The 22,287-nt window shown below is 40.4% G+C and overlaps 2 protein-coding genes across 5 annotated transcripts in view; both read right to left on the bottom strand.

Moving 5' to 3' along the window:
* The window catches only part of KLHL41 (kelch like family member 41), a 44,095-nt gene extending 42,132 nt beyond the window's left edge, over nt 1–1,963 (bottom strand). Inside the window, exon 1 of the mRNA XM_029605682.1 lies at nt 772–1,963. Within this exon, the coding sequence (XP_029461542.1) occupies nt 772–1,881 (1,110 nt within the window). The 5' untranslated portion in view covers nt 1,882–1,963. The remainder of the gene's footprint in view (nt 1–771) is intronic.
* A 2,517-nt stretch (nt 1,964–4,480) lies between these two features.
* The window catches only part of BBS5 (Bardet-Biedl syndrome 5), a 105,334-nt gene continuing 87,527 nt past the window's right edge, over nt 4,481–22,287 (bottom strand). The window contains exons 10-14 of one of the 4 annotated variants that reach the window (XR_003857369.1): nt 14,204–14,287; nt 12,027–12,050; nt 11,176–11,909; nt 7,620–7,659; nt 4,481–6,044 (exon numbers count right to left, since the gene is read on the bottom strand). Coding sequence is in view for 1 of the 4 variants with exons in the window: in XM_029605683.1 (XP_029461543.1) it covers nt 11,808–11,909; nt 12,027–12,050; nt 14,204–14,287 (210 nt within the window). In the remaining 3 variants the exon portion in view is untranslated. Of the gene's footprint in view, nt 6,045–6,899; nt 11,910–12,026; nt 12,051–14,203; nt 14,288–22,287 lie in introns of those variants that run through there. The other 3 variants (XR_003857368.1, XR_003857367.1, XM_029605683.1) reach the window with 3 other exon arrangements.

Raw genomic sequence — 22,287 nt, 5'->3', positions numbered from 1 at the left:
TAAAGAACCTATTTTCTGGAATGTGTGCATGTACATGGATTTGAAAATCACACCCCTGTCACCTCTTCCTCTCCAACATGCCCTGAAACTTTTGTGAAGACAGGACACCAAACAAAAAAGTTATTAGGGCCAGATACACACACTTCCATAAGCTTTCTTTTCCTTCAGAAAGCAGAGTGATGAAAAATGACATTGAACAAGTAGCTAGGACTCATGTAAGAAATCACAATCCTTCACATTCCACCTGTGTGAGAGCTCTGGGTGGTTAGTATATATGAAAGGCACAGCCCTGGGCCAATATTTTAATTGCTCATATTTTGACTAGCACAAATAACATGAAAATGTTTTACGTTTTGACATTCATAAGCATTTGTCATGTGATTTTAAATACTTCATGTTAAATTATTTGAGGCTTTTTTTTACACATAAATGCTAAAGATATTAGAAAAGACAAAAGGCTATTAGTCAAAAAATTATGGTTTTCCAGGCAATACCAAAATTTGCGGTAAATTAACCATTAAAATACTAAATTAACTATATTTAGCTAATACTAACAATAACAAAAATAAACAAATGTATCCCACAACTTAACACTGAATAGATATTGTTAAAGGTTTTTGTTGGGGATAAAGTGCTATTCTTTAGGATTTCTTAAACGAAATAGAAGTCAAACAAAAATTTAGTACACATGTAAATACTTATTACTGTAAATAAAGCTGCTTAATATTTAACATCAAATAAGATCTATATGATCTATATATATTTTTTTACCTGGAAGAAGTAGGACTGTAAAGGTTGATCTTTGTTCTCTTCATCCACGTACAGTCCACCAACAACATAGACCTGATTTGATTTGGTGACAATGCTGGAATGATTCCTGGGAATCTGCTCTGCCAGTGCTACCAGATAACATTCATTCTCTATAGGATCATAAGCAACTGCTGCTGTATCACTGACCAGGAGGACAAGATCTTTAACAAACATGCCATGCCTGGGAAGATCATTCAGATATCCTGGAAGTAAATCTTCATCACCTACATCCCCATTTACTGCACCTTCACCAGATTTTCCTTTGCTTTTGGTAGGTTCAGGCAATTTTCCAGCAAAAGCATCTTTAATGACCTTAACCTTTTTCATAATGTCAGGATTACTTTTGATTAAGTCGTCCTTTTCCACGTATTCTTTGAAATACTTTTCTGGCATAAGACGAAAACGAATGCAGTCAAAAATTTCTCCAAGGCTCTTTATCCTGGTCTCTTTATCTGTTCTGGCCCATTTCATTGCAGCCTCAAATACCACTTGTTCCTTTTCTATGTTTAAAGCGTCACTTGAAATAATCGAGATAAGTTCATGAGGGGCAAGTTGCATAAAATCTTCTTCCTTGCAGATTTGCTCAAAACGGTCAGACACATAATCACGCGCAGCCACTGCAAGCCTAGGGCAATCAAGAAGAAGACCTAATCTAAAAATGGCCAGACAATTACTGGGAGCAAGGCGTCTCTGAAGATAGGTAACACACACAGTGAACACAGAAGGGATCTGAAAGCGGCTAGCCAATGCAAAAATATCTTGCACATTAGTATCATTGAGATCAATATCAGCAGAATACAGATACCTGATGATCACCTCCATGACCGTGGGGTCAACATTTTCTAAAACTACCTCACGTTTCTTCTCTTCGTTTTGTTCAGTTAAAAAGTACTCACGGAAATAAGGACTGCAAGCTGCCAGGATCAGTCTGTGGCATGGAAGATTTTTGTCACCAGCTTTTAAGAAGCAATCAATGAACTTTTTTTCATCTAAAAGCTCCTTCAGACCATCTTGAAGTAGGGTGGACTGATAAAGCCGAAGCTCGTCTGTGAGTTCTTTGCTTGGATTCATTTTGTGAACGCTTTTTGTCCTAGGGAAGGCAGAAGGCCTTAGGTGCTCTTAGCTCAAAAGGCTAGCTGTAAAAAAGGCAGATCAATGTGCTCTGCCTAGCTTGAAGGCTTTGCAATTTAATCCTACCAGCTAAATATAGGTACAGGCTCTAGCAATGAGGAATTTAGGTTGGCCAATTTGGAAGGAAGACTTGTTCCTGCAGCTGTCATAGATTGAAAGAAACAAGTGTAACTTTTAGTCACTATAGATACAACAGGACTCACAGACAATTAAATGCCAAGCATGTTCACAAATCAAAGTTTTATTTTCCCCACACCCCACAAAAAAAAAAATATATATATAACTGCTTCAACACAATAATGTTCAAAGCATACTGCAAAAAGCAATGTGCCATCCCCATAATCTGCGACATAGTTCTGAGTAGTGCAGTGGACCAGAGTTTGGATCCTTATCCAGTCAGGCCTGGGCATACCACATAGATGGTGCACTCATGCCTAAGGAGGGCGGGAAGACAGTTGCTGCTACTGTGGTAGTTCTTGCTGGACAAGTGGCATATAGATAATGCCTCCAGTTTTCAGATCAATAAGGGTCCCCTCAGCTGCCTGAACATGCTATTTGGGAAGGAGACAGTGGCAGAAATCACAGAGTAATAAAAAATGAAAAAAAAAAAGACCTAAGAAAACATTAAGTAAACTTTATTTTTGTCAAACTATTGTTTTAGCTGGCACTTGTCACACTGAATTTTATTAACCTAGCCACACAAAACCAGATTGTACTGTAAGTTTATATCTGGTTTTAAATGGAAGACTAGTTTTTAATAGATCGCTCAGTACTGATTACCCCAGAAATGTTTCAAAACAAAAAAAAAAGTTATTACAACTGAAAGGTATTTTTGTAGTTATATTAAATCTAATACTACACATTAAAATACACTGCATATTTCTCCCAGACATGTTCAACTCTGTGGCCAATGATGCCTTTCCTCTCTCTCTTTTTTTTTTTTTTTTAAGCAAGATAAAGAAAGCTTCTTTACCAATAATAATTCTGTGTATACTAGCAGCTTTCCAGTTTACCCCCCACACCCTCCTGCCTTTCCCCCACTGCACAGGCTGCATCCTATAGCTGCTCTCTCATCTCCCCCTACATTGTTTCCTGCAAAGGCTGCACTCAGACGCTGCTATCTGATCCTGCCCATCATCCACCACAAAGGCTGAATTCCAGGAACTTTTCTTGGATCCTCCTCAGAGCCTCCTGCAAAGGCTGAATTCCAGATGCAGCTCTCTGATCCTCCTTGTAGGCCACTGAAAAGTCTATACTCCAGAAGCTCCTCTCTGATTTTTCCCAGAGCCCCCTGCAAAAGTGCACCAGAGCCGCCTGCAAAGGTGCACTCCAGGTGCTGTTCTCTGATCCCTCCCAGAGCCGCCTGCAAAGGTGCACTCCAGGTGCTGCTCTTTGATCCCTCCCAGAGCCGCCTGCAAAGGTACACTCCAGGTGCTGCTCTCTGATCCCTCCCAGAGCTTCCTGCAAAGGTGCACTCCAGGTGCTGCTCTCTGATCCCTCCCAGAGCTTCCTGCAAAGGTGCACGCCAGGTGTTGTGCTCTGACCCTTCCCATGGTATCTTGCAAAGTTGTACTCTAGGTGCTGTTCTCTTGAGCCTTCTCATGGATCCCTGCAAAGGCTGTATTTCAGGAGCTGATCTCTGACTGGCTGACAGAAGATGGAAATGGCAAACTAGATGTATTACCAACACATTCCATTACAAAAAAAATTCCTTCCTTTTAGATTACAGAGCTACAAAAAAAATAAATTATTTGATTTATATTCTGCTTTTTGGCACTTCAAAATGGATTATATTCAGGTGCTGTAGGTATTTCCCTATTCCCAGAGAGTTTACAATCTAAGGGCTGGATTTATTAAGGCTTTTATCCCATTTATAGCATTCATTTCTAGTAATGCTATAGCTATAGACAAATACACAAAGTCCAGGAAGTGTTATAACAAATACAACTTTGCACTATAACGTCACGAGTTTGTGAACTAAAAAGAGTAGCACAAAATAAATTATCATCCATTTATTAAAACTCCATTTAGTATCTTTTAAAAATGGTCGACATTCTTTGGCTTCATCAAGGTTATGACCTAAATCACATATATTTTCTGAATTTATGCCTCAACATAGAGCTTTAGAAAAATTGTAAAAACAAAATGTTTATATAGGTTGTGATACCTTTAAAAGTACCAAAGATAGTGTAGTACATGAGCTTTTGAGACAACACAGCCCTGTTCTTTAAGTATTAGAACGCACTAAACAGGGCAGTACAGAATTGAATGATGTGGGTTGGTTGTGACCGTCTGTTGCTATAAATAAATCTGGCTAAACTTTTAAATCAAGTTCACTACATTCAGTTGTGCTTCAATAGATACATTTAATAGATTTCAATTAGTTACAAAGGTAATATGGTTTTACTATAAACATTTGCTGTGTGTGGTACAAAACTAAAAAAAAAAAAAATGATATAAGAAGAACCTAGAAACGCCTAAAAGTTTCCTCTGTTTTACAACTCATTGAAAGCAGTTGATGTCAGCTGCAAATACAACAGCTGAAATGAGAGCTCATTTGATGTTTTTTTTTTCCATGTATAGAACATAGTGGTATGGTGTCCACTCACATCAAAACGTAACACCTGTTTCACCCCTTATAAAAAAATAAATGACTCAGTTCTCTCTGTATGTAACACAGTGTTCTAGAGGTCTAATGAGTCAAGATGTAAAACTGACATTGTGTACAATCTACTGCACAGTATCCCAATAGAATTTTTCACTAACTTAAGAAAAAAAATCAGTTCTGAACAATTTTTTTATATAATGCATGACATTTTAATATAGAATTAGCATTTCAGTTTTCTTTCTCCATATATAAATCAGGGTTATTATGCACACATTTTTTTTTTTTGCACCTAAAATATATATGTGTATCTTTATAAAATAGTTAGAGAAAGAATGCATTTTCTTACATTAGAAATATTCACAAGGAGCAGAAATATGTTATATTTTATAAAAACTGTCCCACCACACAATTTATAAAATACTAGTATTAATCTCTGCACATTCACTTACGCACATAAATGTGTATCGCAGATATGTTTGAAAGATAGGCTCTAAGGTAATTTTCAAAAGATTTTACATGTGTAAAAGGGGCTTTTGAAAATTACCTCCTAAGGTTCTAACGGTACTCGCTTTTGTTGTACGCAGAGATGGGCAGATATTGGGTTGGCAGTGATACTATCTAAGATGACAGAGCTCCATCCAGGTATTTTTTTGGAGATATGCTTTTCTTGGATTCTCATCAGGTTGGGAATAGTGTTATTTTACTATGATTCTTTCAGATCAATAAATCTATTCACAAGTTGCGATAAAAAAAACAACAGTTCACCTCTACCCCCAAATTACAGAGATGAAGGTCTACCTTTTGAATCATGATCAACTTTGATACGTATAATACTTTAGAAAGAATGTCATGAGTAATGCTGGAGTATTCTAAATTAACCAGGATCATTAACCAAATTTGCTTACTATAAATGGTGTTTTCCATAAATGGCAGGCTGAATTAGCCAATACATGTGGGTGACGTCTTCTGGCAGCACCAAACTGACTCTTCTCTCCAAGCTAGTAAATCTTTGAGCTTTACTGAGTATGTGCAAGAATTCCCGCGTGGGCGCTACCTCATGAGTTTCCTCAGTCCATACCAGAGCTAACCTAGAGATGTAGTATACTCTTCAGGGAGACACGTGGGTATTCCATGGCTAATTCATCCTGCTATCTTTGGAAAACACCATTTACGGTAAACAAACTTGCTTTTTCCATCAACAAGAGGTTGAATTAGCCATTATATGTGGGGAGTCCCAAGCTGAGGGTTATAGCGGAGCGTTTACTTAGTAAGCAACCTTTGCTCTCACGGTGGAGAGTGGATTACTGCAAGACCAGACTACAAAACTGCTTGTCCATATGTAATGTCAGTCTTTGAGATGTTATCAGGGCTTAATTTGTGGGAGAATAGACAGGAAGTGTTCCCCCTCTTCGGGGAGAATAGACAGGAACAGTGTTCCCCCTCTTCTTTTCAGACTTGAGAGGCAGAACGCTCCAGTGCCTATCCTCAAAGCAACCTGCAAGGAAGAAGAAAGGAGAGGGTGAGCCTGAAGGAGACAGAGCAGAGAACAGCTACTCTGCTCCCTAATCCAGTCCCTTCCTTCCTATTGATTCCCCCTCCCCTTCATGAAGAGAGGGGGTGTGGAATCCCGAAGCAGACACGGCAGAGTAAAGAACATGCACAAAAGGGAGCTAAATTAGCACAAGTTTGAAACTTGTGAGCAATAACCCCACTCATCAAGGCTTCAATCCTGGCCTTGATAACCGGTACTACTGCTCACAAATTTCAAACTGGTGCTAATTCAATCCCTTTTTGTGTCTCTTAGTTAGGACTTAATTTCTAATGAAGCAAACTAGAACTGCATTCTGCTACCATTTTTCTGAGACCTGAGTAAGAGAACCATGAGAAGGAATAAGGAATACTGGGGGAATCATGGGAATGGGATGGGCTAGTGATGGAGGACCAAGATCACCAGGGCAGAAAGGAGGGTAGAAAGGGTCCCCATTCTCTACCCTCTTTCTCTGTACCCCAGTGATCCTCTATCCCCAGCCTTCCTTCTCATTGAGAACTGGTAGATGAAGAAACACTGGGGGTTGAGTGCTGGCGATTAGGGTTGCCAACTTTTCCACAGATCACGACTGGACACTTGAGGACCAAGGGCGATGTTTCTTCCCTCCCCCTTTTGCATCAATTTGCATTTTTTTTCATATCATGCAACTTGGAGCCCATACGGTATTAGGCCTATTGTAAACTGAAGAAGTGGAGTAAACAACACACACATGCAAATGAATATCAAAAATAGGAGGATGTGTGACATCAAAGTATAACTATTCAATATATATAACTTCAACTTTATTAATTTTAAGCCAGCAGGAACTACACTTTTTTTTACAATATACAATTATTAAAGTGAAAGCTTTTCAATAATAGTATATTATTGTTCTTTCAATTACTGAAGTGAAAGAATTTCAATAATTGTATATTATTGTTCTTCAATACCTGTATATTTATTTATTTATTTTTATTTAACGGCTTTTTTATACCGATATTAAAATACACATCATATCGGTTTACATCGTAATGAAAGGTAGAAATTACAATGAACGGGGAGTGGGGAAACAGGAGAACAATAAACAATAGAAAAGGGGCTATGAGGAGGAGCCAGATATTTAATATTATTCTTTCACTTCAATAATTGTATATTGTAAAAGAGTGTAGTTCCTGCAGGCTTAAAATTAATAAAGTTGAAGTTATATATATTGAATAGTTACACTTTGATGCCACACATCCTCCTATTTTTGATTAGGCCTATTGTAAGATGCATTGGGTATGGGCTTAGCCCTCAGAAATTTATGAGTAACCAAGTACCATTAAAATATAGTAAATTGTCATACCAAAACAGGACTAACTGCCAGCAATCAAACAGTAACAACCCTACCTATAAAAAAGCAACATTGCACATATTAAACCAGGCCCTAAGACAGCAATAGACCTCCTAAAGGAAAACAAGCCAAGCTTCTTTTCTGGTGTAGGGATCTAAAAGCTATCTAGAAAGTAAATTAACTGAAATATATGCTAGCAGAATAAATACCTCATCTTGATGAAACATGCAGAACACAGCCAGACCTTCACTAAATACAAACAAAGAGATCATGAAGTATAAATAGAAAGTGTGCTGACAAAAAATGAACTGGATACTACAAGCTGAACTCTGTATGCAGTGCAATAACTGAAAAAACAGAAACATCACCATTCCTTATAAAACATCAAACCATAAAATCAAGAAAAATAAAACATAATAGTAAAATCATAAATAAAAAGAATATTTCAAAACAGCTGACATATTTCATCGTTGTTCTGATCTGTACAGGAGATGACAGAGGTTGAGTTAATTGATCCCTTTGGGAATGTAGACCCCACTGGAGTGAGACTCCATTGGAGGTAGTGTATGTGTAGACAGGTCAGCAGAACCACATGGATGGCTGCTGCCATATGTCAAAGAACCACTAAAAGTCACCTTGAAGAAGAGTGAGGAGAAGAGAGCAGGTTGTGGATGAGAGATGTCATGGTGTTCGCTCAGTCAGGAAGCAGGAATGCTCGTTCCTGAATCGAGTTTAAACAAGCCCTGATAAATCTGAATGGGTTCCATGGTTAATTTCTCAAAGCTGTGCAAAAAACCTAAGCATTGTAACAGAGCTATGGTTGAGCTCAAAGAACATAGTACTTCATCCCTTGATTTTGCTGTTCTGATCCAATTGTCCAGGCATAGGAAAACTTGTATTTCCTGGTGACAGAGATGAGCTGCCAAAACTGCAAGGCATTTCATGAAGATCCTTGGGGCTGATGAGAGGTCAAACAGGAATACTTTGCACTGGGTAGTGGGAAGAATCCATTTGGAAGTGAAAGTAGCACCAATATGAGTGTATGCATCCTTCAGATCCAAGGCACACATCCATTTGTCCTGTATATAAGGTGGATCATACTAAGAAAGTTCATTTTGAATTTTTCTTGGAGTATGTTCAGGCATCTCAAGTTGAGAATGGGCCACAGTCCTCCATTTTCTAGGGGATAAGGAAGTATCAGGAATAGAACCCAGTGGCATGTTGAGACGATGGAACTGGTTCTATTACTCGTTTTTGGAGAAGCAACTGGACTTCCAGTTGAAGCTATGGTAAATGAGATGGATCTGGATGGAACACTGAATAAGGTGGGAGGAATGGAGGCTGGGAGAAATGCAACAGATGCTACTCCTCCACAAAATGTTGGATTCTTCCCCCCTATTGGGAAAGTCAGAAATGAATTGTAAGGAGGGATCAAAACCTAGGCCCTGGTTTGGGTCTGTTGAGCAGCATTCTCTTTGACAAGGGTGCTGAAAGTGGCTACTGATGCAGCAAGGAGTGGCAGATGGTATTGTTGAAAAGACCGGTAAGGCTAGAAGTGATGTCGTGTGGTGGAGGGCTGATCAGGAGTTATTGAAAGTGACTGTACTGCTACATTCTGGTCCTTAATCTGGGCAACTGTTTCACAGAGCTTTTCAGCTAAAAGACTGTCACCTAAGCAGGGGAAGTACACTAGTTTTTTGTAGATGTCCTCACGAATGCTACTCGCTCAAAGCCATGCCATATGTCTAGCCCCAGGACAGACGGTTGAAGCACATGAAATGGAATCAAATAATTCATATACAGATCAGAGAAGCTGGTGGATGTCCTCTTCTACATCTAAGAGTACTTGTGGATATCAATTGTCTTGTTGTATGGCAGGTAAGAAAGGCTTCAACATTTGAATGCAGTCATATATATATACTGCACCATGTGGAATTGATGGATGGTAATGCGAGCAGAGAACATTGTACTTTGAAAGATTTTCTTGCTATAGTTATCCAGGAGTTTGTGGTCTTTTCCAGGTGGAGAATTTGAGTGAATGCATGTTTTCTTCACTTTCTTCATAGCAGATTCAATTACTACAGACTGGTGAGGCAGTTGGACAACACCAAAGCCTGGTGATTGTTGGACTTTGAATTTGAGATTTAACTTCCTAGCAGTTGGAGTGACCAAAATGGGAGTTTCTACATTCTCATTTGTACAGCATTGAGAATTCTGGGAACTGGAAGGGCCACCCTTTGGCTGGAGAGTCCAGTATTTGAAGAAGCCCCAGGAGCTTGGATCAGGGATCTTTGTCTTTGCAGACATGAACGTCCAGTGTAGTACTCATCTTTTTCACAGAATAGGTCAGATCTTCTAGTGATGAGGTGTGGTCCAGAGGATCTGGAAGAGGATCAGAGGGTATGCCAGCAGAGTCTTCACCCAAGCCTAAAGGTATAGGGTCATTTATTGTGGACTCCAATGATGAAGAGGGCAAATCGACAGAGGCTTCCAGTTGACTCAGAGGAGGAACCACCTTGTCTAACACTTCCAACCTGCTTGAATCCACTGCAATAGACTATGAAGAAACCTCAAGTAAGATGAATGCACCCTATATATGATATCAAGACACTGGTCAATGGAATTGTCATAGCAAGCGTGGAGAGGAGAAGCTGGAACATTCCTTCTGTCTCCTTGGTCACGGAGATAAAGAAACTCTGCACTAAGTCTGCAATTTGGATGAGGGACTGATGGGTCCTCTGGCCTGATGTAGATGGTGGAACATCCTCTTCCGAAACCACAACAGGCTCCTGCATGAGGACAGGTGGCCTGTACGATCACTCTACTATAGAGCTCACTGGGTCTGCAGTCTCCAGTCAAAGTCCCTCCGCCAGTGGTTTACGTGGGGTAAGTGTCCTGGTTATTGGCAGTGGCAGGGGCAACCTGACCCCCTCTCCCGCCAATCTAGGATGGGTTGTATAGAACTATGTTGGCAAAGCAGCTTGATAAATCGAAGTCTGAGGTGGATACGTTGATGGCTTTGATGGGGTAGAATCTTTGCATGCCTTGGCATGCTTCAATGGGTCTTTGGAGATATGCGTCGAAATCTGGAGCAGACTGATACTGCTTTGGTTGCATCGGAGCTGCACTGTGGATTCGTGCATTGTGCAACACGTGGTCATGTATAGAGGCTAGAGACCTGCATAGTGTCAGAACATTAAGTATATTACTGCTTCCTGAGACAGTACATCATGCATTGAGTGTGTCGAGTGCATTGGATGTTTGTGCGTCTAGCATCTCAATGCATTCCGTGTTAAGTGCCTCGATGTGCAATGTGCCGCTGGCATCGATGGCAGTTGCATTGGGTGAGTTGATGTACTGTGTGTTGCTGATGCTGGACACATCAACAGTACCGGCGCACAGTGCTTAGAATGCTTATATTTCTTCGACGCAGGATGTGATGTTTCCAGTGATTGATGCCACTAGTGGAACTTGACCCCCATGGCTTTAGCCTGAGCAGACGGGGGAGTTTTAGATGAGCTCCTGCTCAACTGTTTTCCTGGCAAGGCAGATGAGGTGGCACTATGAGACAAAGACCTACTGCGACTCTGGAAAGATTTATGCAGTTCCTCGATTCAAAGAATCCTGGACCTCTGTGAGCTCAGGAACATCTGTTCACAGGCATAGCAGTTCTTCTGATCATAACCTAGGACATCCATAACACAATTCATGGCTTTCAATGAGGGACATAATCTTCCCATAGACACAAATCTTAAAACTGCTCACCATAGTTGATTTTTTTCTTCTGTTTGGACATGGTAGAAGAGAAGGCCACACTTAGCAGTTAAGTTTTTGTGGTTTTTTTTTTTTAATTAGCACTGAAAAGTGCAGTTATCAGGCTGCAGAGGGAGCGAGGCAACTTAGGAAGATGAAACTGAAAAAATATCAAATAAAGGAGTTTTAGGATTTTTAAAGAAAAAATGTAGGAGAAACAGATCACATCCGTGCTGTGCTTGGACAAAAAAATGACTGCGGAAACTCACGAGGCAACGCCTGCGCAGGAACTCCTACACATGCTCACTAGCTTGGAGAGACGAGTCTGTTCAGTGCTGCTGGATGTTGTCACCCCACATGTAATGGTTAATTCAACTTGCTTATCAAAGAAAGAAGAGCTCAATAAAAAATCTACTTGTTTTACAGCAAATCTGCATGCAAATGTAGCATACAAAATACTGTAAATCATTTTAACTATTTTGAATTTACTAAAATTATTACAGGATTATGCATTAGTGTTCCTTTCACTTTACAAAAATGTTACTTATTCCTATTTACAGTAAAAGAAAATGTTGAAATAGATAAGCATTGTCAATACAATCAGTTTTGCTTATATTCATAAAGTATTAAAATTACAGCCAAAATCAAGTCACCATCTCCCATAAACCCTGCAGTGTGAATCCATCCTTCAGTTTTTCTATTGCAAGACCCAATTCTTCTGAAAATACAGGTTCACGATCTTGTTGCTTTTATTGGATGAGAAGGACCAATGAAGAGAAAAAGAATAAACAGCTGAGTAAATATGTGAATACTGTGATTAAACATGACCATTTTTTAAGAATTAAAAAAATGTCCAGCAGTACCTTATTACTATCAGCAAAATACGCCTGCAAAAGAAAATACTGATATTTAATACAAAAGAAAACATTTCATACTATTTTCTTTATATAAATTGTTTTCTCATTCTATTTGATTGCTGTTAAATTTTGCAGTTGATACCTGGTGTTTATGTATTTCAAGTTATACCTTTACATTTATCTTTTTTCTAAAGACTGCCTAAGGCAGTATTTGATTTCTATTTTGATCAATTGCCTTGCCAACATTTTTCCTTAGACCACATCTCCATAAAGGTGAAAAGCCTCTTCATTTCCTGGAATGTAATGGGCCAATTTTAAAGGTCCACGCGCGTAAAAATCAGGTGTGCGCCCCACACCCATTTTAGAAAGGGCTTGGCCACACTCATAATCCCCATTATGTGCAGAACTGCCAGGTCAAGTAAAAGGGGTGGGCCGGAGAGTGTGGTCTGGGTGGGTAGGGGGGGGGGGGGGGCAAGCCGGGACAACGCCATTAGCCAGAGAAGTTAAGTATAAAAAAAAAATTGGGGATAGAGACAGTTTAGGGATCAGGGAGGAGAGAAGAAGAGGGAGGAAGGATAGGGCTAGGGTTAGGGAACTGAGAAAAGCCTACATGCGTTGCTGCATGTATTTTAAAAAAATACAACACCCCCCCCCCCTTCGTTGCGTGCGTGACAGACACCCGCATGCACATGTGTGCAGATATCGTATTTTATAACATGTTGGCGGCGATGCATGCATGTTCATTCACAACTACACTGGGCTTTTCCCCCTCCCAACTCCACCCAGTCATGGTAGCAATGGTTCCTGGTCAAGAGCCACAAATTTTGGCTCACTCTAGTGGACCCTACATCTAAACACTAGGTGTCACCACTAAGCGATTGCTGAATCATCTTCCTCTCAGGGACCAAAAGCCAAGCCAGGGAACTGCATGGCAGTGTGCAGATTTCCCACTGAGGTAATTCATAGAATTCCTGTTTTAAGAAGCTCTTTGCTTGAGTCCAAGCTTCAAGCTTTGTATTCAACATGAATGAATGCATGGAATTCAAATATACAATGTTATCTTTCTTGAAAATAAAGGTGCTAGTACTCACATGCAGGATGCATTTTTTTTTAAGAGACCACAGGTGGAGAAAAAAAAGTGCCGGTGCTTAGCACCGGCAATTACCCCTGCATATAGGAATTAACATAGGAACAATCAAATGCATTTAGATTAAAAACAATAAGTGGTTAAATAGGAGGAGCTTTAAAAACTTTAAAGTACTAACATCACTTGAAGAGTTAAATAAGAATCTGAATAAAAACGGGAATCTTAATGATTTTAATTGTCAAATGAATTACATAAAAAATTACTAGCACTTTTGCTTTAAGTCTTGCTGAATAATTCAGCAGTAAGCACAGTCTAAATCTCTACATGACTGCCTTGTACTAGAGAAAACATAACTAATATAGAATATTCTTAGAAAAAAGTTTTAACAAAGTAACTTACGTTTATTTAGAAAATTAAAAATAAATTGAAATCACCAGTATGATGTGCCCATCCTTTCGCTTACCTTGTCTTAATCAATTCTAATTGTGAATATTATTATGAATGTTCTGTTGTAATCTGCCATGAACCTTGGTGGGTGCAGGATATAAATCTTTTCAAATAAATAAATAAACCAGACTTGCAAATGTACTTTGCTCTCTGAACTTTGTCATTGTTTATCACCACTTTAACAAGTATCTTAAAGTCGAATCCTAGTACTAAATCTTTGCAATATATTGTATTTAACACTTTTTAATTAATTAAATTAGAAATTCATCTAAATGGAATGGAAAATATGCAAAATGAATTTCACCACAATTAGGACAGCATAGTGTTGCTAATCAAAACATTCCTCCACTCACCACAGGAGTGCTCATTAGAGCAGTCAAAAATATAGCAGAGAGTAAAAATACTTTCCGAACACTGATAAAACTAATCTTTAAAAATTAGACACCCCCAAGAATTGGTGTACTTTAGGTAATCCATGGATACGGGCATAAAGCAGTCACCATCATATGAATCACAAGTCAACATTGTAACAGAATTACCAGATGAGAACAGAACAACAAAATGTGAAAGTGCATTACTTTAAGGATTTGGTCACAAGTCATTTTGGCAGACAGTATTAATAAATCTCGTTATTTCTGGATGAGCTTACCACAAAGGCATCAGTTTGTTCATCAGATTCTATTTCCACATCATCCTGAACTTGTTCTATCGTCAGCTCTTCAAGAGGCTGAGGCTATAAACCAAATCACAATGGCTTTTATCAGAAAAATAAAATTGACACCAAATCTGACAACTGCAAAACTAATTTATCAGATTCCTGTTCATATCCCAGATCAGTCCAGACAAATGGGTTTTGCATCCCTACCAGCAGATGGAGGCAGAGAACAAAGCTTTGAGGCACCTGCAGTCCTTCAGTATTTCTCTTTCTCCAGCAGATGGTAGAGAAGCAAACCTGCAGACTGGACTTTTTGAAAAAAGAGAAAAAGCTTAGAAAAGGAAGAAAGAAGATTCCTGGCAGGCTTCTCGAGGTGTTAGGTTCCTTCGTGGGCCATCTCTTGGGTAGAGCAGGGCGAGCGGGGAGTTGGTGATCCCTGAGCTAGCTCAGTCCTTGTTGATCAGGGGAGTTGAAAGCCAGAAGTCCTGGTTCCTTCACCCCCTCTAAGTCATCATCTCCAGTGCGGCTTTCTCCTGGCATCCAGAAGCAGGGAAGTAATCTTTTTTTGGTTTCTTTGCTTGCTTGTTGGCTGTTGTCTTATTTTAGTTTGGCTGTGCCTTTAAGGAAAAAAAAAACAGGAGACAGAAGACAGCTTGCGGAGGAAGCTTGGTGGAGTGCTGATCGGCCGGTCTGCTGAAAGAAACTTTTTCGATCGCTTTGCTGGGTGCTTGGGGCAGCATTGGGAGCGCATAGCCGCTGGTGTTTTTCGGCAGCAGGGGCTATTTTTAGACTCGATCATGAATCATGCTGATGTCCACTCAGTATGGGAAACGTTGCCAAGGCTGCAGCTCAAGATGGGTGCAACCATGCAGAATGTGCCTCAGGAGGGGCTGGAACCTCCACGGGCCCCTCGGGGGGCAGCTGGAGCACGAGGTCGGCTGGGCCTGTGCTGGAAGCCTGGGGGTGGGGGCAGTTGGAGGAGTCACCGGCCATTTTTGCTGCACATGGCAGGAGCCAGGAGGCAGTTCCAGGGCCTCAGGACTCCCCTCCCCCACTGTTTCCCATCGATAGAATCCTGATGGTGGCTGAGAAGGGGAAGGAGTCCAGGGGGACTATGAGCAGGATCAGTTCTCTTGGGGTTCGGAGCAGTTTTCCACTGATTTTTTCCTGCTTTTTCATAAGGCCTATTTGGTCAAGAAAGAGGCAGGATCCAGGCAGCAGCTTCCTAGAAAGACCCCCATGGCTAAGAAGCCTAGAAGGGGGAAGGAGGCAGGCTCGGGAGGGATCCTACATCTCCTTGGACTGGAACGGTCCACAGTTGGGGGTGGGGGTCACAACAGATGAGTAGAATGTACCCAATCAACAGCAAGGTGGTCCACTGGATCCAGACAAGGACCCAGTCAATAATTTGGTAGATCCTATGTAGGATGAACGATGTCCCGACTGCTGAGGGAGATGACCCTTGGGTGGTCAGGTTGTTCTGCAGAGAGGAACTGGGTCTGATGATTCCCCAGTTTTTGGATGAGTTACGGATTAAGGTCATGCAGGAAGATTCGGACAATCAGGGGGTGACTCTGGTCCTAGAGAGGCTTTGAGGACCCCCTAGGGCCTTTCCTTTGCCCAAAAAAGTGAAGAAGTTGGTGGATTCGGAGTGGGAGTCTCCCAAAGCAGGCCTGAAAGTAGCCAGAGTGATGGCTAAGTTATATCTTTTGCTGGAGCAAACCTTGGAGTCCTGGTTCCCAAGGTGGATGCAGCAGTGTCTGCAGTGATCAAGACAACCATCCCAGTTGCAGGCTTGGCTGCTGTAAAGTATATCCAGGATCAGAAGCTGGAATTCCTTTTGAAGAAGCTTCTGATCCTGGATATACTTTAGAGCCTTAATCCTTCAGGTGGCGGTCTGCGGGAGTCTGATGCAGACAGCCTACTTGTGTTGGATGCAGAAGGCACATGAGAACTTGTCAGGGACGACGGTGGAGTCCGCTCAGGCTACCTGTTTGAGGCAGATGTGGCCTATGTGGTGGATGCCTTCTATTTATTATTTATTTATTTATTAGATTTATATATCGCTATTCTGTTTGACAATCATAACAGTTTATAAATATAAACAATTAAAAACCATCTAAACATTATTATAGCAAGCAAAATAATAAAAAAAGCATAAGTGAGAAATACAGGATAACACAGTTATATAATAATAAAATATACCAGAAGTAACACACAAAAATAAAAATAAGAAATAAAATAAAAAATCTAATAAAGTAATAAAATAAAATAAGCCGCAATCAATTTACTTTCAATAAAGTAAATTTGCTGTTCGGAGCAGATCTGGAACAACTCATGAAGCAATTGCAAGAGTCGAAGGACAATAAGTTGCCTGAGGACAAGAAATCCACCAAGAAGTCCTTTCTCCCATGTGTTCGTTTCCAAGATGCAAGATGATTTCGTTCGAGCAGATCCTCCTTGCATACGGTACAAAAGCAGAGCTTGAACAGGCAGCAATCCTTTCTAGTGCAGTGTAGACCTCCTCGGGACGGTGGTTCCGGGAGGTGGGGGGGTGGAAACAAAATTGGCCAATGAAGGCAGGCTGGTCCACTCCTCTCTGGAGGCGGTCGGAGGGATCCTCTCCCTCTTTTACGGGGAGTGGATCAGGATCACGTGAGGCCAGTGGGTGCTGGAGGTGATAAGAGACGGCTACGCTTTAGAATTTTCTCGGCCGCTCAGGGACGCCTTTATAATCTCCCGCTGGGTCTCCTGTTCCAAGTGAAAAGCGGTACAGAATACTTTGCAAAGTCTTCGTCTCCTACGAATCATTGTTCCGGTACCTCTTCAGGAAGGAAGGTACTCAGTGTATTTCGTGGTTCCCAAGAAAGAGGGGAAGTTTCACCCCATTCTCGATCTTCAGAAGGTCGATAATGCCCTCCAGGTGCCATGTTTTTGGATGGAAACGTTGCAGACATTGATAGAGGCAGTACGCAAAGCAGTGTTTCTGGCATTGTTGATTTGACGGAGGTCTATTTTCATATTCCCATAAGGGCTGAGCACCAGAAGTTCCTAAAATTCATGGTTCTCAGAGAGCATTTTCAGTTTCGGGCTCTTCCCTTTGCATTAGCGACAGAGCGCACGTTCACAAAGGTGATGGTGGTAGTGGAATTTGCACTCAGGAGGGAAGGGATCCTGGTGCATCCATACCTGGGATATGCTGGAATTAGAGTGTTGTGGTACTTCACCAGGGTGAAGCTGGAATTAGAGTGTCGTTGTTTGGCTCGCCAGGTCATGCAGCTCCTGGACTTGTTGGACTGGGTGACGAATCTGGCGAAGAGTCATTTGGAGCCGTCCCAGTCTTTGGAATATCTGGGCGCTCGGTTTGATACCCGGATAGGGAAGGTGTTTCTGACCACAGAGAGAGTGCTCAAGCTGCAGAGTCAGGTTTTCTGTCTTTTGCACCCTCCAGGCAAGAAGGTATGTTCGGCCTGGAAACTTAATTTTATGCTTAGAGTTCTGTGTGGTCCTCCGTTTGAGATGATTAGGAAGGCATCCTTGAAGGATTTAACCTTGAAGTCTGTTTTCTTGGTGGCTATCTGTTCAAACAGAAGGATATCGGAACTACAGGAGCTGTCATGTAGAGATCCTTTTTTGAGGATTTTGAAGGATGGGGTATCATTGTGAACAGTACCTTCCTTTCTGCCTAAAGTGATTTCATCCTTTCATCTTATTTATTTATTTATTTTATTTATTTGAAGCTTTTATATACCGAGGTTTAGCACATGCCTTCACCCCGGTTTACATTGGAACGAAACAATGATACATAGAACAATTTGAGAAACAAAAGTATATGCAACTAGCATATGGAGAAGGAAGTAACAGGAATAACTAAAAAATAATTTAATTCAAATAACGAAAAAGAAAATAGAAACGAAAAACGAGGAAGGTATGTACAAACTCGTGCTCTGAATACAAGAAAGTCTGAATGGGAAAAGTAGGAAATGAGGGGGGGATGGGGTAGGTAATGGAAGGAGGAAGGGGTAGGTAAGCGGAGAAGAGAAGAGGGGAGAAGGATGGGAAGCATGAGGCATCACAATTGTGGATTGCTTAAATCATCATTGAAAGTCTGGCTGAAGATCCAGGTTTTCAGTTCTTTTTTGAATGATTTATTTTCGATGATAGTGGTGAGGTAGCATGGTAGGGCGTTCCAGAGTTTAGGCCCAGAAGGTTGAGCTACTGGCCTTTCCAAATTTGTCTCCAGACAATCCAATGGCAAAGGAGCTTCACCTCTTGGATGTGCGAAGAGTGCTCTTGAGGTATCTTAAAGTGACAAATTCCTTTTGCAGATCAGATCTTTTTGTCCTTTTTAGTTGAGCAAAAAAGGGAAATAAAGCATCCAAGGGCACGATCGCAAGATGGTTGAAAGAAGCTATAAATTCAGCTTACATTTGTAAGGGGCAATTAGCTCCAGTAGGGTTGCGGGAGTATTCTACGAGGGCGCAGGCAACTTCTTGGGCAGAGTGTTAATGGATATCTCCGCAAGAGATTTGTCGAGCTGCAACATGGTCTTCTCTTCACACTTTTACCAAACATTACCACTTGGATTTGCGGGTGCCAAAGGAGGCAACATTTGGGGAAAGTGTGTTGTGCATGGGTCTTTCGGGTTCCTGCTCAGTATAGGGGAGCTTGGGTACATCCCACTTGTCTGGACTGATCTGGAATCTGAACAGGAAAGGACAATTTTTTCTTACCTGATAATTTTCATATTTGTAGTACCACAGAGCGGTCCAGAAATCCATCCCCTTCTTTCAAAAGACTTTCTCGCTTCTGGATGTTGCTGAGACGGTATATAGTCATATGCAGAGTTTCTGAAAGTGTACATAGGTTAATATGTTCCTTTTTGTAATCAAGGGGCCCTAGTTTTAGTGGGCTCCAACTGTATTTTTCTGCTTGCCCTTAGTTTTTGTTGGGGTTTGTTAGTTTGAATGAATTGGCTGGGGTACAGGTCAATACTGAGGGGACTGCAAGTGGCACTCTTGGATATGTAGCAATGCTTCAAAGTTTTGTTCTCTGCCTCCATCTGCTGGTAGGATTGCAAAGCCCACTTGCCTAGACTGATCTGTGGTACTACAGGAGCTAAAATTATCAGGTAGAACAAATCTTCCTTTTCTGTTGAAAATGATCAGGGTTTAGAGCACCTCATGCCTACATTTTAAAAGAAAGGAAAAAATAAAGAATCCAGGAAGCAGAACATAGGCATTTTATTTTGAATAGATCATATTTAACTCTTGTGTGTCATTAAAGTTACTGCTGGCAGATTTATTTATAATGACAGCAGAATGTTATTCCACAGTACCCCAAAAATATGCCACTCATTACTGCCAAAAAAAGGCAAAAGTTCCATTCAGAATTTTCATTGATTTAAAAAAAAAAATAAAATAAATAAATATATATATATATATTTACAAACTGGAGTTATAGCAACTTTAGAATCATTTCCTGTTCAAGAACAAAACACCATAGGGCGGATTCTAATAACCAGAATTTACTGCAAAACAGCATACTTTAAAACACATTTAACATTTGCATATCTCAATGGGGTTTGCATTAATATTAACAAATCTATCAGGGAAATTATCTGAAGTTACAAAAATATTTCTTAGACTTTGCAATTACACACTTATACCCCTTTTCTGAATGTATATCACATATTCCTGACTAATTACAATATGTGTGAATAATTTATTATTATTGGTTAAAAATTATAAATAAAATTAAAAAGTATTTTGTGCTACATGGATTCTGTGCATCAGTAACTCAGTTTTGTTATGCATATTAGGATAGATTATTCAGCTTTCCCTACCAACACAATCAATAGAACAGGGTGCTTATGCCAAAAGATAAGAGCTGGTTTCTCAACAAAGTGCATACCTGCAGATATAAGCTCTGGACCAAAGACAACACACAAACTAGTATCCTGATCATCACGGAGTTACTTACCTGCTTCTTCCTTCATGCTGACAAACTGTAGCTCATATATTGGACAATAAGTTTTGTTTTTGCTTCAATATGGCCTATGAATTAGTCATATGGGTAATCCAAAATAATTCTTATATATTTTAACTATCTTATCAAAATTGTATTTATGCTGTTTACATTCTATTTTCATAGGCCATTCTGCTAGGAAATAAAACGTACTCAGGGAGGGGAATTTTATAATAGAATGTGCAGAGCTGTACATGTACAACTTCAGCCCCAATTTTCAAAGCACACTAACAGGTGAATTTTAAAAGCCCAATGTGAGTAAAATTTAGCAGATACATGAATATGTTAGGCTCGTGCACACTGAGTGAATTTTAAAAGCCAGCCTATATGTGCGTAACTCCTGCTGTGCGCACAAATGAAAAGTTTTCAAAAAGGGGCATGGGCATTCCGGGATTTGAACTTGAAATTTGTACGTAAATACTTGTGCACACTGGCGCACGCCGGAGTCCCCTGCCGCATAACTTTACTTCTGCTATGTATGATGTGGAAGTGATAAAACAAAAAAAAATCTACGCAGATTAGTGGGGTTTTATAGATTAGGACTAACAGGGGGAAAAGGCAGTTATAAAATTAAGTTGGTTTGGAATACCTATCCCTTAACTAGGCGAACTGGGAAACTGGTTTTAGTGGCAATGGCTTTGGTGCGCGTCCCTTTTAAAATCCCATTTATGCGGCAGAAGCAGGATTTGAATGCACAGGCGCATGCCCACTTAAAATTGAGCACACATGTGCGCGTGGCCAGGCTATTTAGTACGTTATAAACCAGCCACATCCCTGGGCGTGGGCCAATGAATGCATGCACATGGATGCTTGAGTGCTGCTTTGAAAGTTACCGTCCCTATGAATAAGTCAGCTTTGAAAATTAGTGGGGCCACACTTAATAGAGACGGTAACTTTCAAACCGGTGCATGGGCATACTTTGGCACGTGTGCACTGGCGCACATACAAATATGTGGCCATTTATTTGTGCGCATATATGCGTGCAAATTGTAAAATAGCCTGGCCGCATACATGTGCACTCAATTTTAAGTGGGCATGCAAATTCCGATTCTACTGCGTAAGTCAGGATATTTTAAAACGGGCACGCATCCACACCATTGCCAATTTCACTAGTTCGTCCACCAGTCTGCCCAGTTAAGAGCTAGGTCCTCCAAACTCCACTGGCTTGATAGCCTGTACTCCCACCAGTTACCCCATACCCTTTAAACCTGGCAAAAATGACTAATTTCCTTTATTTTTTAAGTTACACCTCCTCCTTAGCAGTAGTAAAGTTACACAGCAGTGGACCAGGGTATTTATGCACACATCTCTTGGCCACACCCTGAAATGCCCATGCCCCGCCCAGACCATGCCTACACCACGCCCCTTTTTGAAATCAAGTGAGATGTGCACACAGCAGGATTAACGCATGCATCTGGGTGTCTTAAAATTTGGTGGGTGTGCAAAAGCACAACTTGTGTGCACATTTCTCAATTTTGGAGCATGCAAGGTTTTTAAAATTCCCCTTTTAGCATGGTGCAGGTGTAAATTTGCATACAAATATTTACATACTTTCTTAAAACCCCACCCCCCCAAAAAAAAAACTAACTTGCTTAAGCAATTTTCCCGTACCCAACTCCGCCCCTAGGAACACCTCTCTGCAGTACGCATAAAAGTATATGCAAAATCACTTCTGTATATACTTTTTACATGTACAACCTTCGTGGTAATTTTCAAAAAGTCCATTTACCCACGTAAATGCTTTTGAAAATTAACCCCATAATGAAACATTTTCATGGGATGAACTTAAATGGCCAGAAAAATGTTCAATAGTTAATCTAATCAAATGGTTTATCTTGGAAATTATCACTAATATGGATTCTACTGATATGTCATAGTTTTAGATTATACTCAAATAGCATTCACAAAAAATAATTTTTTATTAATGCAACATCAAGGCGCGCAGTATGTCAAAAAGACCGTCATAACACCCGGAATGGTGGAGCATTCAATACTGCTTCCCAATATATAACAAGTCATATATATATATAGTAATCATCGGTCTTAAATAA

The sequence above is a fragment of the Rhinatrema bivittatum genome, chromosome 6 (assembly GCF_901001135.1).
Source record: "Rhinatrema bivittatum chromosome 6, aRhiBiv1.1, whole genome shotgun sequence".
Taxonomy (NCBI): domain Eukaryota; kingdom Metazoa; phylum Chordata; class Amphibia; order Gymnophiona; family Rhinatrematidae; genus Rhinatrema; species Rhinatrema bivittatum.
Note: the sequence above shows the minus strand (reverse complement) of the source record. Positions and strands in the feature narration are given on the sequence as shown.